At 37.9% G+C, this 13773-nt stretch overlaps 1 protein-coding gene and 1 pseudogene across 6 annotated transcripts in view; one reads left to right on the top strand and one right to left on the bottom strand.

The window, feature by feature from the left end:
• Positions 1-13773, top strand: part of ADIPOR2 (adiponectin receptor 2) — a 72165-nt gene that overhangs the window by 54849 nt on the left and 3543 nt on the right. For 4 of the 6 annotated variants that reach the window (XM_011367808.2, XM_023535199.1, XM_011367809.2 and 1 more), the window contains 5 exons: positions 1750-1869; positions 6094-6265; positions 9300-9486; positions 9728-9915; positions 12463-12656. In XM_011367808.2, the coding sequence (XP_011366110.1) occupies positions 1750-1869; positions 6094-6265; positions 9300-9486; positions 9728-9915; positions 12463-12656 (861 nt within the window). Of the gene's footprint in view, positions 1-1749; positions 1870-6071; positions 6266-9299; positions 9487-9727; positions 9916-12462; positions 12657-13773 lie in introns of all 6 variants that reach the window. The other 2 variants (XM_011367810.2, XM_011367811.2) reach the window with 1 other exon arrangement.
• Positions 4542-4657, bottom strand: LOC111744587 (annotated as a pseudogene).

Here is a 13773-nt window from a genome sequence, read left to right as displayed (position 1 = left end):
ACCTGCCTCCAGTGTGAGTCTAGGAGCTGCTCAGCAAGGGGCACCTGACTAAGAGAGGACACACCTGGATGTGGCTTGGGTGGGGCCGCGAGTTTTGGGGAGGTGGAGTTTCAGGGAATCCTCTGGGCCTAGTGACATCTGTTATACAGTTTGATAACTTCACGGCCATGGCGGTGGTGGGAGCGGGGAGGGCTCAACAGGAACAATAGATAATGCTGGCACGTCTGTACCGAGCGAGTCTCCCCTCGGCCCTCGCTCGGACAACTCAGTGACCCCTGTAAGTCTCTAGTGCCCCCTGTGCAGCCAGATCAGTGCTGGTGCTCATAGCAAGCAGGTCCGTCACCATGAAAGTTCATTCACAGACACAGCCCCTTTAAGAGGCGTCTGCAGCTGCTGCTGCTGCTGCAGCCTCCGTCCCGCTCAGCTGCTTGGGACTGGGCAGCCTCGTGTCCTCAACCCGTCCTACCTTCTGCCGTTGCAGGGTGATTTCTTGTTTTTCTCCCTAGTTGTATGGCTTGTTCATCTAGATCCCAGGCGATTTTTCCTTGCTGTTTGCTCCTTGTTTCCATCACAACTTGGATTTGGTTGCCAGAGGGATGAATAGAGCCTCTATCATCTACACCATTTTTTTTTTTTTTTGAAATCACTATTTAGTTTTTTGATTGGAGGTGGAAGATCAGTTCATTTCTTCATGCTCGTAGTGCTGTTTATCTAGCAGACACTTAGATGTAGAATTACAGTTCTCTCGTGCTGTCATTATTCATTGAGTTACAGAATCACAGAATTTTAGAGAATGGAGAAGACTCTACAGATTGTTTAGTTTAAACTTCTCCTTTTAGATGGAAATGAAAAAAATGAGGCTCAGAAAGCTTGAGAGACCTATAGAAAGTTTCGTTGATATTACTGGTAGAATCAGGCTTACTACTTGGCTCTCCTGACTTCTATCTAGTCCATTGCCCTTGTCACAATATTATTCTGTGTAAACTAGTATGAAGCTTGATCTAGGAATAGAAATCTTAATTTTAGTGATTTATCCCTTGAGATCTAACCAAATTGTCATTTCTTCCTCATTTCCCTAGACAAATTGACCATTTACTCTAGAATGTAGAAAGACAATGAGTATTGGATTTTTTACTTTTCATCTTTACTACATGTAACCTTGGGCAACTTATTTAATCTCTTTGCCATATGTTCTTTATATGTTAAATTAGATAAGAATACTTATCTAATAAGGCGGCTGTCAGGATTAAGATAGATGACCTGTATAAGGCCCTTGTATTGGCATATTATAAAAATTTAGTAAATGGTTTTTTCTTCTTTCCTTCTTTCCCTCAGAACACTTACCACATTGTATTGCGATTGTTTATTTTATATGTATCGAGTGTGATTCTTAGAGATTTTCCTCTCAGTAATTCCTCAACTTTATATAGTTAATAATATTTTGCCATCTATGAATATGATTCTTAAAACAAAAACAAACCATTCAAGCTAATCCAGGAATTTGCTACTGAAACAGACATAGGAATGCTATTGTGATAGTTCATTTGTCTGTCAGAGAAGAACTGAATAACTGTTCTTCATTTTTAATAAGCATTATTCTATAATAAACTGACTTCCTGTATTGCTTCTTGTCATAGGCCTTGTTTTGACCTTAAGAGAATTTCTTCATAATTTTTGAGAGAAAGTGTATTGATTGTTTCATTTGGCTCCTGGTCTCTATCTCTGACTGTTGCTATGTTTGCCTTGCAGATATCTGAGGAACATGAGTGCAATGATGAAGCTTCTCAGGAAGAAGAGGGGTTTATGGGTATGTCCCCTCTCTTACAAGCCCATCATGCAATGGAAAGAATGGAAGAGTTTGTTTGTAAGGTAGGATGGCAGTTTTTTGTCATTTCCATGCAGTATGATTATTCCTTCCCAAACAGAAACCTTTAAGGAAAGTGGTAGTAGCTTGCCCTTTGGTTTGCTTTGGGGATAATTTGTGGCAAAATGGAGACAGAACCAATCACAGGACTTTTCTGTTCAGAGTGTAATACATTTGCCTGCAGCAGCCATGATATTTTGACAAAACTAGAACATTGAACTGGGAAACAAGTCTTTCCTAATATAGGTTAACAGAGTAGATATCTTATTGATAGTTTAGATAAGACAGGATGAACAAAATTGGGAGTGGTTGATGCCTGGAGATACTAAAATGCCATTTCCAAGTCCCTTGAATGTATTCTGCTGTTTGACTGTGATGGCAAACATGCTACTCTTTCTAGGGATTCTGTGGGTAATCACACTACTCTTTAGATAGAAATTTTCCAGAAATTTTGCACATCTAGTATTTTTAGTTTAGCTGGTATATTTTCTGTCTCTAAGGCTTTCTTCCGATTTATTATCTGATTCATTAGGACCTATTAAGGGTTCTTTTTTCTTTTCTAAAATGGTAACTGGAATTGAGGTTGCTTGCTTAAAGAAAATAGGGACACTGGTAAATTTATAGCCGCTTGATTAATCTCATCAACAGGGACCCTGGGAAATATGATCTAAAGTCAATATTAAGTCTCTCTGTGTGTATAGTATATAAAAATTCATTTGTTAAACATTTCTGGAGAAATTGATCATTTAGAGAGAAATTTTTGTGACTTAGCTTTTTAATGGGTTTTATGAAACCAAGACTTTTCAAAATGCATATGGTCCTAGATCCTGAAAACTAAACTTAGGTTTTTCTGCATTCACAGTAACATAGAAATAATTAGGGCCAGTTGTCTTAGACTGCTGTACTTTGGACCAGAAGACGAGAAGAGAATATTATAATCTGAGTATAGACATCCTTTTCAAGATAAAGGGATGAGTAGAGAGTGGTGGAGGAGAGGTATAAGTATTTATGGGTCTTAGAGCCCAAGAAATTTTGATCGGTGCTTGAAATTGAAAGTTGGTGGGGGAAAAAAAAAAAAAAGCCAAGCAAAATAGACCTATTCTAGTGATCACAGACTCAGGAGAATTAGCACTGAAGGATACAAAAGGTTTGTTTTTCAAAAAGCAAGTTTGGTGTTAAATCTCTCAAAGTTGAGTATTTAGTGTCTGGGCCATTAGAGCTCTTTAATATTTATCTGTCAGTGGGGGTAATGTAGCTAACTTGGCTGCTTTTTTATTCTCTTTCTGAACTAAGAGTAAAGAATAAAGCAAAACTTTAAATTTAATAGTTAATGGGAGAATAAATAGAGATTTTTTTTTTTCCTGCAACTGTGATTTACTGAAGGAAAATGAGCGGGGCACAAAAATTGATAAACCATTTGCCTCCCATACCCTAGCAGTTTATCTGCGAGAGCAGGACGAAGAGGCTTCCTGGTAAATGGTGTTCTCTAGGGTACTACTGTACCTGCTATGGTGGTGCCACTGACTGTACTTGAAAACTAGCATGTCCAGTGACGTAGACTTCTCTTTCTTGGATGGGAAGCAAGTAAACAGAAGCAGTTTAAAATGAAGTGTCGTGTGGCCTTGTTGGTGTACTTTTTCCTTTTAGAAAAAGCTTTTCTTGCAGGAATAGAGAAAATAAAATAATTTTAGTCTTTATAGAGTGTCCAGGTTTGATCTTGGTCTCTTTTTTATTCAGCCTTCAGTTGCTGCTATTTTGCCAGCATAGCCTGGCCCATGTGGGAATAGGAGGTATACTGTAGGTCCTTTTTAAAATTATATTTTGCGCACTGTATGGTCTAATACAAACTCAGTGAACTAATGCTAAGATGTTTGACTTCTGTCTTGTCTTTGTCAAGCTTATAAATAAACATGCCTTCGTCTAAGCTGTGATCCTGTTCTTTTTTTCCCCAGGCTGTAAAAGAGGATACCTGTTTCAACTGGCAGTTAGCTTGACTCCAAGTTGAGAATGAGGGTGCAGTGTTGTTGAATATAACACTAATTGCAGTATAATTAGAAAGTACAACTCCCTGGCTCAGTGTTTAGACCACCAGAATGTTTGTTTAGAAACAGAGAAGAAGTCACTCTGACATTGTATGTACATTTAACTAGTAAGAAACAGTATATTCTTTCTGACTATAAAAAGGAAGCATTTGACTCTTTGGCTGTGTGTGGTAGGTAACACAATAGCAATTTTCATATTGCCACAGCAGAGCTGTTTACTTATTGTGAACCGTCCTGAGGATTGATTTCTATCTTCCTCTCCCTCTTAGAAAATAAAATTCTCCTGAAGTAAAACAGAGTAGCAGCATCTTATAAGGTTAATCTCAACAATAACTATTTTTACCAAGTTTAAATTAGATAAAAGAAATTCCATGTTTTGGTGTGTCTCTCTCACCACAAAGTCCTGTGGAAGATCTCAAACAGCTGCTTTTACAAGCGGTAGTAATATTAGCAGTAGACATTAAAAATCTAGATTAGTCTGTTGGTATTATTTTATTTTACTGTATGTTAGGAACAAGCATGGAACGGCCAGATTAGCACCAGTAATCACAGGCCTCAGGTTTTGAGTTGGAAGGAAGGTAGAGACAGTGGGTGAATTTTTCTTTTTCTTTTTAAAAATTATTTATTATTATTTATGCCTACAGCACCTGGTCTTCCTAGATGGTCTCCCATCCAAGTATTAACCAGGCCCAACCCTGCTTAGCTTCTGAGATCAGACATCGGGCTTGTTCAGGGTGGCATGGCCGTAGACCATGGACCGGGCCTCCACTGGGGTGCAAACCCAGGACCTTCTGCTTGTAAAGCAGATGTGCTAACCGCTACACTGTGGAACCATGTCCTGAGTGAATTTTAATAGAGTATTAAAATGGCCATTTCTGTTCTTAAATTTAGTCCTCACTTCTTTCCTTTGGAGTTACACAGAGAATCGGTTCTTTTATAAATGTCAGGAAGGGTCGAGGAAAGCCTAGAACAGGAAATTGTTGTGGAGCAAAAGGAATGGGTACAGTAGCTGGCAAATAAGTGGTAGTCTCTCTGTATAGTAGAGAGAGAACCAAGTTTGTATGGCCCAGCCATGTTGCTTATCACAAGAACCCTGAGGAGAGTGGTCTGGGAATCACTGTTGAAAGCTCAGTCTGTAGGTTGACCATGTGGCTGGCATTTTTCCTTACATTTTTCTGGCTGGCAGAAGCAAGTTAGTTTAGGATTAAGTGATCTTGTGGTGTGAGCTCTCTCGGCTGAGAGACTTTAAAAGAAGCAGAGTGTAGAGGTTGACAAACTTTTTAAGGAAGGAATACCAAACTCCTGATCTGATCCCTTTTCCTTTAGAGTCTGATGCGGGAGGGACAGTGAGGAAGAGGGAGAGAGGGGGGCGAAGGACCTTGAAGGAAGCTAAGTTAAGGCTTATCTTCCTAACTCGAGGAGCATGGATTAGTCACAAATTCTCGACAGGTGATCCCTTCTGGGGATGATTGGAGTTAATACTACCTTTGGGGTGGATGCTGGGGTTTGTTATCTCATTTATGAAGTGCTTTGGGTTATTTCATTTGACTCTTCATAAACATTGAAGCGCTATTATCTTCATTTTATAAATGAGGAAACTGAGACATGATTTTGTGATTATAGCTCATTCAGCCAGTTAATGACAGAGATCTAAGATTTTCTGACTTCTATGCTCATTTCTACTTCATATTTGCTGTTGGAAGGAAGAGAAAGTAAAGACAGAGGGAGAGATTTTAGCAAAAGGCACAAAAGTGTGATTCTGTATAGTTGTTTTTTCTACCAAAAGGAATATTAAGCATAAAAATGGTCAGATTTAATATCACAGGGATTTTTCAGAGGTAAAGGCTGTTGTGGAAGATGAAGGCGGGGAGTCTGTGGGTGGGGCTTTGAACCCCTCACCCTTCTTTTTAGCCAGACTGAAAGAAAGTTTGAAACTACTCTTTAGGGCAAAGTTCATTTACTCTTTCCTTCTGTTGAGAAAAGTCCCCATTTAAAAAAATACTTTTTTGATCAATCTGTTTTTAAAAACTCAATACAGGATGTTATACATTTTGAATGTTTGTCTTTGTAAAAGTTATTTTTCTCATAAGAAAATTTAAGAAATTGTGGTGAAGAGATTATTATTTGGTAGCAGTGTTGCTAAACTGACAATTAAAACCCCAGAGGTATTTGATAATCTTCTTCCAGGTATGGGAAGGTCGATGGCGAGTAATCCCTCATGATGTACTCCCAGACTGGCTCAAGGATAACGACTTCCTTTTACATGGACACCGGCCCCCTATGCCTTCTTTCCGGGCCTGTTTTAAAAGCATTTTTAGAATACACACAGAGACAGGCAACATCTGGACACATCTCTTAGGTATGTGATATCAGTGGTATGATGAATTGGTGATTCATTTTTATTCTTTTTTTTCCCTTTGTATCTTGATAATAAGGACAGAACTTAAAAATGTATTTGAGACTGGCCATTTTGTTTTCTGGATTTCTATTAATGCAGTTTCTCACTGATTTACTCTGTGGTTATCCTAGTTTGCACTATAATTTTATTATAGCTAAGTCATATTTTTCTCTATTAGATTTTTAGACAGTGTCCAAACCAGGCCAACCAAGGAAAAAGTGCTATATGAAATGTGGTATAATATTCTAATAAACACTGAGGAAGGTGGTTATTTAATAGTTTTTCAAAGTCCTTATTTGGAATATTCACAATTAAATTTCAGTTTGGCTTGAAGTAGAATGTGTTGTATAATATTTTTTTCCAACACAATTGTATATTAAGGAATACAATGGGGGAAAAATAATCATTTTAACAAACGGTCTTGGGGAAAACTGAGTAACCACATGCAAAAGAGTGAACTTGGACCCGTACCTCACACCATATACAAAAATTAACTCAAAATGGATCAAAGACATAATCATAAAGATCTAAAACTATAAAACCACTAGGAGAAAACATAGTTTTAAATCTTTGTGACCTTGGATTAGGTGAGGTTTCTTAGAATTGATATCTAACACATATGCAACTAAAGAAAAAATGGATAAATTGGACTTTGTCAAAATTAAAAACTTTTGTGTGTCAAAAGACATTTCTAGAAAGTGAAAAGAAGAAAATATTTGCAAAACATCTATCTGATAAGGGTCTAGTAATGTACTCCTACAACAACTAAACATAAAAAGAGAACCCAATTTAAAAAACAAATAAAGCAACTGAATAGACAGTTCCTCAAAGATGATCTACCAGTGGCCAATAAACACATGAAAAGATGCTCACATCATTAGTCATTTTGGGAAATGCAAATCAAATATTTTTTTGCATTTTGAGAAATACAATACCACTTCATACCCACTACTATGGCTGTAATCAAGAAAGTGGAAAATAACAAATTTTGGCAAGGATGTGGAAAAATTAGAACTCTCATACATTATGAGTAGGAATGTAAAATGGTGCAGCCTCCATGGAAACCAGTTTGGCAGTTCCTCAAATAATTAAACAGAGTTATCAGCAATTCTACACCTTAGTCATATACTCAAGAGAATTGAAAACATGTTCACACAAAAATGAGTACACAGATGTTTTTAGCAACATTAAACTTAATAGCCAAAAAGTGGAAACAACCTAAATACTCAAAAAGTGGAAACAACCTGATGAATGAATAAATTATGGTATATACAAACAATAAAATACTATTTGATATTGATACATGTTATAACATGGGTGAGCCTTGAAAACATATGTTAAGAGGAAGAAGCTGGTGGACACAAAAGGCCACATATTTTATGATCCATAAACATGAAATATGCAAAATGAGAAAATCTAGAGACAGAAAATAGCTTAGTGATTGTCTAGGGTGGGAATTGAGGAATGGGAGATGACTGTAGTAAGTACAGGGCATTTTTGAGGGGTGATGAAAATGTTCTGAAATTTAATAGTGGTGATGGTTGTAATCCGCCCCCCTCCACCCCTCGCCATATCTCAGGGGAATACACATTCCAAGACTCCCAGTAGAGGCCTGAAACCACAGGTAGTACCGAACTCTGTATAAACTATGTTTTTTCTTATACATGCATACCTATGATAAAGTTTAGTTTATAAATTAGACACAGTAAAAGATTGACAACAATAATTAGTAATAAAATAGAACAGTTATAACTATATACTGTAATAAAAGTTATTGAGACAGCTACTAAGTGACTAACGGGTGGGTAGCATATACACACTGGATAAAGGGATGATTCATGTTCCACGTGGAATGGTGTGAGATTTTATCACGATACTCTGAATGGCGCACAATTGAAAACTTATGAATTGTTTATTTCTGGAATTTTTTATTTAATATTTTAATTTAACCACTGTTGACTATGAGTAACTGAACCATGGAAGTAAAACTGTAGATAACTGGGGGACTATTGTATACTAAATAGTTTCTGGCCTCACCCCATTGACTTGCATTTCTTACCACACATTTGTTTTCCACCGTGCCCCCATGTTCCTATCTGCCAGCATAGTGGGAGTAGAATAGAGTATCAAATCAGGTTCATTGCTGACTTCTAACTCCAGGGCATTTTTTACTAAATGAATCAAATATAGTACTTAGCAAATGTTCAAAAATTCTTAATTTCCATGCCTTCCTTGTGTCGTGGCCCTTCCCTAAGCAGTAAGAACATGGCATCTTACTATGAATAACAATTTAAAAACGGGTTATGAAATAGCCTAAATAGGCATTTTACTGTCCTTAATTCTTGAATCTATTGGGCCACTTGGTGAGGACTAGAGAAGCATAGTGTTCCCTGACAACTGTTGGTAGAGGAAAGCTGTATTTCTTGGCAGAGTTTGGAGGTATTGGAATTCATTGCAAAAACAAATGTAGAATGGACCTTTGAAAGCTGGCGTACATCCTATGTGCCCTGTTGACTATGGGTAACTGAACCATGGAAGTAAAACTGTAGATAACTGGGGGACTATTGTATAGTAAATAGTTTCTGGCCTCACCCCATTGACTTGCATTTCTTATCACACATTTGATTTCCACCGTGCCCCCATGTTTTTTTCCCCCCCCAAAATTTGGTAAATGAAATTTTATACTAGATCTTGAGGTAGAAGTGGACTGATTTAGTCTTCAAAGAAGTGATGGCATTGTCTGGTTTGCTTTTAGATTATGTTCTTAGATAAATAAGTGAATATAGTCTTTATACTCAGTTTATGAAGCTGAGAAGTATATGATACCAATAATATTTGAAATAGCCAAAATTTTGAATAAGCTTTAGTTCTTTCGAAAATTTTTCTCATGGAACTTTGAATCCAGATATCATTGTGATTGAAAACATAATTGGCATATAACATTGCCTCTTCAAAAGATAATCCTTTTTCACTTTCTTCTGTACTCTTTTCCTAGGTTGTGTATTCTTCCTGTGCCTGGGGATCTTTTATATGTTTCGCCCAAACATCTCCTTTGTGGCCCCTCTGCAAGAGAAGGTGGTCTTTGGATTATTCTTCTTGGGAGCCATTCTCTGCCTTTCTTTTTCATGGCTCTTCCACACAGTCTACTGCCACTCAGAAGGGGTCTCCCGACTCTTCTCTAAGTAAGTACCTGTAAAGTCGATAAATTGATCAATGATTTAGTCAGTGGGTTAGGGAAAATCATCCAGCAGAGTTGGCGGAATCCTCTACCACCTGATGAGAATTTTTAAAAAAACAAATGAAAGCAAGCACCTTGATTTGCCTCTTAGCTATTGTTGCTAGTTCATGTCTTGAGGAATTAATTGGAACATGTAGTGAGCAGTAATACTTATTATTAAATGGACTTTTTCCCCCCTATTCTAGACTGGATTACTCTGGTATTGCTCTTCTGATTATGGGAAGTTTCGTTCCTTGGCTTTATTATTCTTTCTACTGTAATCCACAACCTTGCTTCATCTACTTGATTGTCATCTGTGTGCTGGGCATCGCAGCCATTATAGTCTCCCAGTGGGACATGTTTGCCACTCCTCAGTATCGAGGAGTAAGAGCAGGTAAGAAGAGCATGTGGAGGTTTTATACTGGACATTTATTTATTTACCAGTTATTTATTAAAAGTCTACCATTTGCCAAGCATTATGCTATATACTTATGGTGCAAAGATTAATAAATCATAGTTTCTGTTCTTGAGGGGCTTTTAATGTAGTAGTGTTCATTAGTTGTCTTAAAGCATTAGAGTTGACGGGGAGAGGTAGTAGTGAGCTATGTGAGCTGATTTGTTTTGGACTATGTTTACTTGAGTTTATGGCCATACACTGTTGGTAAGGCAGGGGCTCCATAACCTTTGTAAAACAAACAATAATTCCTCTTACTCTCAGCTTGAAATGTATTTTTTTAGTGATTTTTTCCTTTTTTTTGTTGTCATTTTTGTTTTGTATTTTTATTTTAAAATGTGTAATCTGCTTAGGTAAATAAGACTGTGTTCTACTACAATGGGCACCACACATCTCTTCTGTTGTAGAGATAAAGAGATTTTTTATGTTTAGGATAATGTCTATTTAGCTGGAGATCATATGGAAAGTCAAAAGCCTCAGAGTGCCTTGGTTGAGCCTTCCTGTAGGAGTATGAGGTTAACAGACATGCTTTTTTGTCTCCTACTGGACTGGGCCCTCCTTATAGCCCAGGCTGTGTCTCGAATTTTCTTTTCCCAGTACTAAACCCAGTGTCTACTGAGAAGTATGAAAAGGAGTGTTTTTCCTTTTAACCTTAAAAAAACCAAAAACATTTAGTATTAAAATCCAAGCCATGGTTTGAAGGTTAGAAGTTAGAATTAACTTTGTTAATGATCACTGTTATGGCACTCTACTCTCTTCCCTTTTTGAGTGTTTATATGAGCAAGAGTAGTGGTCATGGTTGGCTTTCTAGTAGTACTTAACTGTGGTGTTAAGCCTGCTTGAGCACGTGAGATAGGAACGACTTTGCTAGCAGTGCTGAATGTCCTGCTATTTATACACATCAGAAGAAGCAAATTCCTGAGCCTTTGACTTAGTGACAGCCAAGACCATTATTAGCAGCCGTTGCTGATAGAGGAAAAGAACAAGTGAAAGAACAGGATCAGATGGTTTTTCTTTAGTGAAGTATAGAGGTAGGAAGTAGTTTTTATTTAGGCTTGCTTGATTCCTTTCTTATGTGAGATGAGCATTGCCATTTTCCTCTTCTCTTTTAGATGCCCGTTTTATTTATGAGTATGCATATGTGCATACATATGTCGTTGCATACCAGCACCTTATTTGGTAATGTCTAAAGCAAGCAGTAAGCTCCTTGTCTTTTGAGAAAGTTTACCAAATGGTTGTTTTGCAAGGATCATTTTTAAGTCTCTGTGTCAAAATGTAGGAGCAGTTATGGCCCTTGCAGGGAGTTCATGTGGTTCATTGGTTGACATAGATTTCAAAGTGGTTTTAGATCAGTTGCCTTCAAACTTTTTTGATCATGACATTTTCTCTTACAACCCTGAACACACGTGTATGTATACAAATATGTATATAAACGTACATATATGTATAGATTTACGAAAATATCGATTACGAAACTTTTTACAAAGTATGCTTAACTTTCCACTTGTAACATCCACTTGTGACACAGGCTGATATTTGTTATTTTATTCTAGTTAATTTAAAAAATGCTGATCTAGACTCACTTAGTTGATCTTATAACCTGGGTCATGTCCAGAAGTTTGAAAAACTCTGCTGCAGATGATTTTGAAGGCAGTAGGGCTTGGTAAAGTGACCGATGGACTTCTGCATCTGATTGGTGCTTTTGGGCCTGGGAGCTTTCACAAGCATCTGTCTGCCCCCTTCCCCCACCCCTCCCTCCTCTCTTCTCCCCTCTCTCTTCCCCTCCCTTCCTCTTTTCTCCTCCCCTCCCCTTTCTCCTGCCCTCCCCTTTCCTCTGTCCCTCCCCCTCCTCCTCCTTCTTCTTCCCCTCCCTCTTCCCCTTCCCTCCCCCTCCCTCTCCCTCTCTGGGAAATGAGGACAAGGCTTGGAGGGAGGAACCTCTAGCTGAGTTTGGTTCTAGCTGTGGTTCCCAAAAATATTTTGGGGATTCATCAGAACCAATAATTACCTTTTGTTTTCTCACCTCCACCTCTCACTCTCTCATTGGCCACCCCCCCCCCCTTCCCACTTTCACCTCAGGAATACCTGTTGCTTTAAAGGGAAGATAAAATATGTAAAATTGCTCTGTATCACAACCGGTGTCTATAAAGAGGCAGCATTTAGCTGAGTTTTAAACAAACTCCTAGAGCTGTCTTCCTAAAACAGTTTGCAACATAATTCTAAATGCTTTGAGGACTGCTGACTTGTTAAGTTAAGCTTCTCTCAGCAGAGGAGGGTTCCTTGCATTTGTAAATAGATCTATCTTTTAGAGCATAGCTGTGCTTTCTTGTCTGGAACCTTCATTTTCCATTCAAACAAGAAGCTAATGTTACATCCTACTTTGAAATGGTCAGTTTACAGAATTACTGGTTCTTTGCTGTAATACTTACTTCTTGTTCCTTATTTCTCTTCTGCATTTTTGCTTTATTCTTTTCTTGTGATTCCTAGGAGTGTTTTTGGGTCTAGGCCTGAGTGGAATCATTCCTGCCTTGCACTATGTCATCTCGGAGGGATTCCTAAAGGCTGCCACCATAGGACAGATTGGCTGGTTGTTGCTAATGGCCGGCCTCTATATCACGGGAGCTGCCCTGTACGCTGCTCGCATCCCTGAACGCTTCTTTCCTGGCAAGTGTGACATCTGGGTAAGTATGCTCAGGGGTGATTATTGTGTGTACATACATATCTTAGTGGGTTATTTGGCAGACTGAGAAGTGAAATATTTGAAAAAGTTTTTGACTCAGAATTGAGTGATTTTACCATCTTATTAGTTGTGTTTCTCCGGATGGTAAGTACAATAGTAACTACATTTATTGAGCACTTACTTGGTGCCTAGCATAGTACTAAGTGAGCGCTTTACATGGATTACCTCATTTAATAACACATTAGCCCTGTAATATATGACAACCTGTTACTAATGTTTTCATTTTACAGATTCGGGAGTGAGGTTTAAAGAGATTAGGTAACTTGTACAGTGTGCCTGGCTGTTATGTCTTAGGAGTAGAATTTGAATCAGGCTAGTCTAATATCAGACTCTATGCTTCTGTATACTGCACTGTATTGGCAAGTCATTTAGTCATCCTTTGTCTTAGTTTCCTCACTTATGAAATGAAGGTGATGGACTAGATTTTTACCGAGGTCCAGATTCTTACCTAAGTCCTTTTCGATCACCAAATTTTAGCGGTTTATGATGAGAGATTGAGTGTATATATATGTTTGGTTGGAATGGGTGGTAGATATAACTAAATTGTGGTAAGTGGTAAGAGAAAAGGAACAAGAAAGGGAAAAGAAAATATAAGGGACCAATAGATGGAAAATTTTTTAACAGAAGATGGCCTGACATGTTTTAACAGTATAGAGTTGGAGTGCTGTTTGATATGACATCTGACCTTTGGCATTCTGTTCCTCAACCTGTTGCTGATTATTATAGACTAAGTTGATCATCTAGTCTCTTCAAAGTTTAGTTTAGCTATCTGTAAAATGAAGATAATGATAATTTAGGCAGTATTTTGAGCTTCAAATGAGCTGATTTATCTCTGAGTTTGCCTTCTCATAATTTTGACATTAATATGGAGAGATTTTTACCTTGCCTCCCTTTTTTGGGAGAATGAATTCCCTTTGGTTTCCTAGGAAACATCTCTCTGACTATGACTTATGGATCCTTCTAGTTTACACTTCTAAAATCAGTGTCTTTCCCAAGGATAAATACTCTTTTGCCGCTGTACTTTTTCATTTCGAGACTATAACGAGAGAATAGTGTGA

This window comes from Pteropus vampyrus, unplaced genomic scaffold, assembly GCF_000151845.1.
Source record: "Pteropus vampyrus isolate Shadow unplaced genomic scaffold, Pvam_2.0 Scaffold137, whole genome shotgun sequence".
In the NCBI taxonomy this organism is placed as follows: domain Eukaryota; kingdom Metazoa; phylum Chordata; class Mammalia; order Chiroptera; family Pteropodidae; genus Pteropus; species Pteropus vampyrus.
The sequence above is the reverse complement of the archived record's forward strand: the minus strand, read 5'-3'. Positions and strand labels throughout refer to the sequence as shown.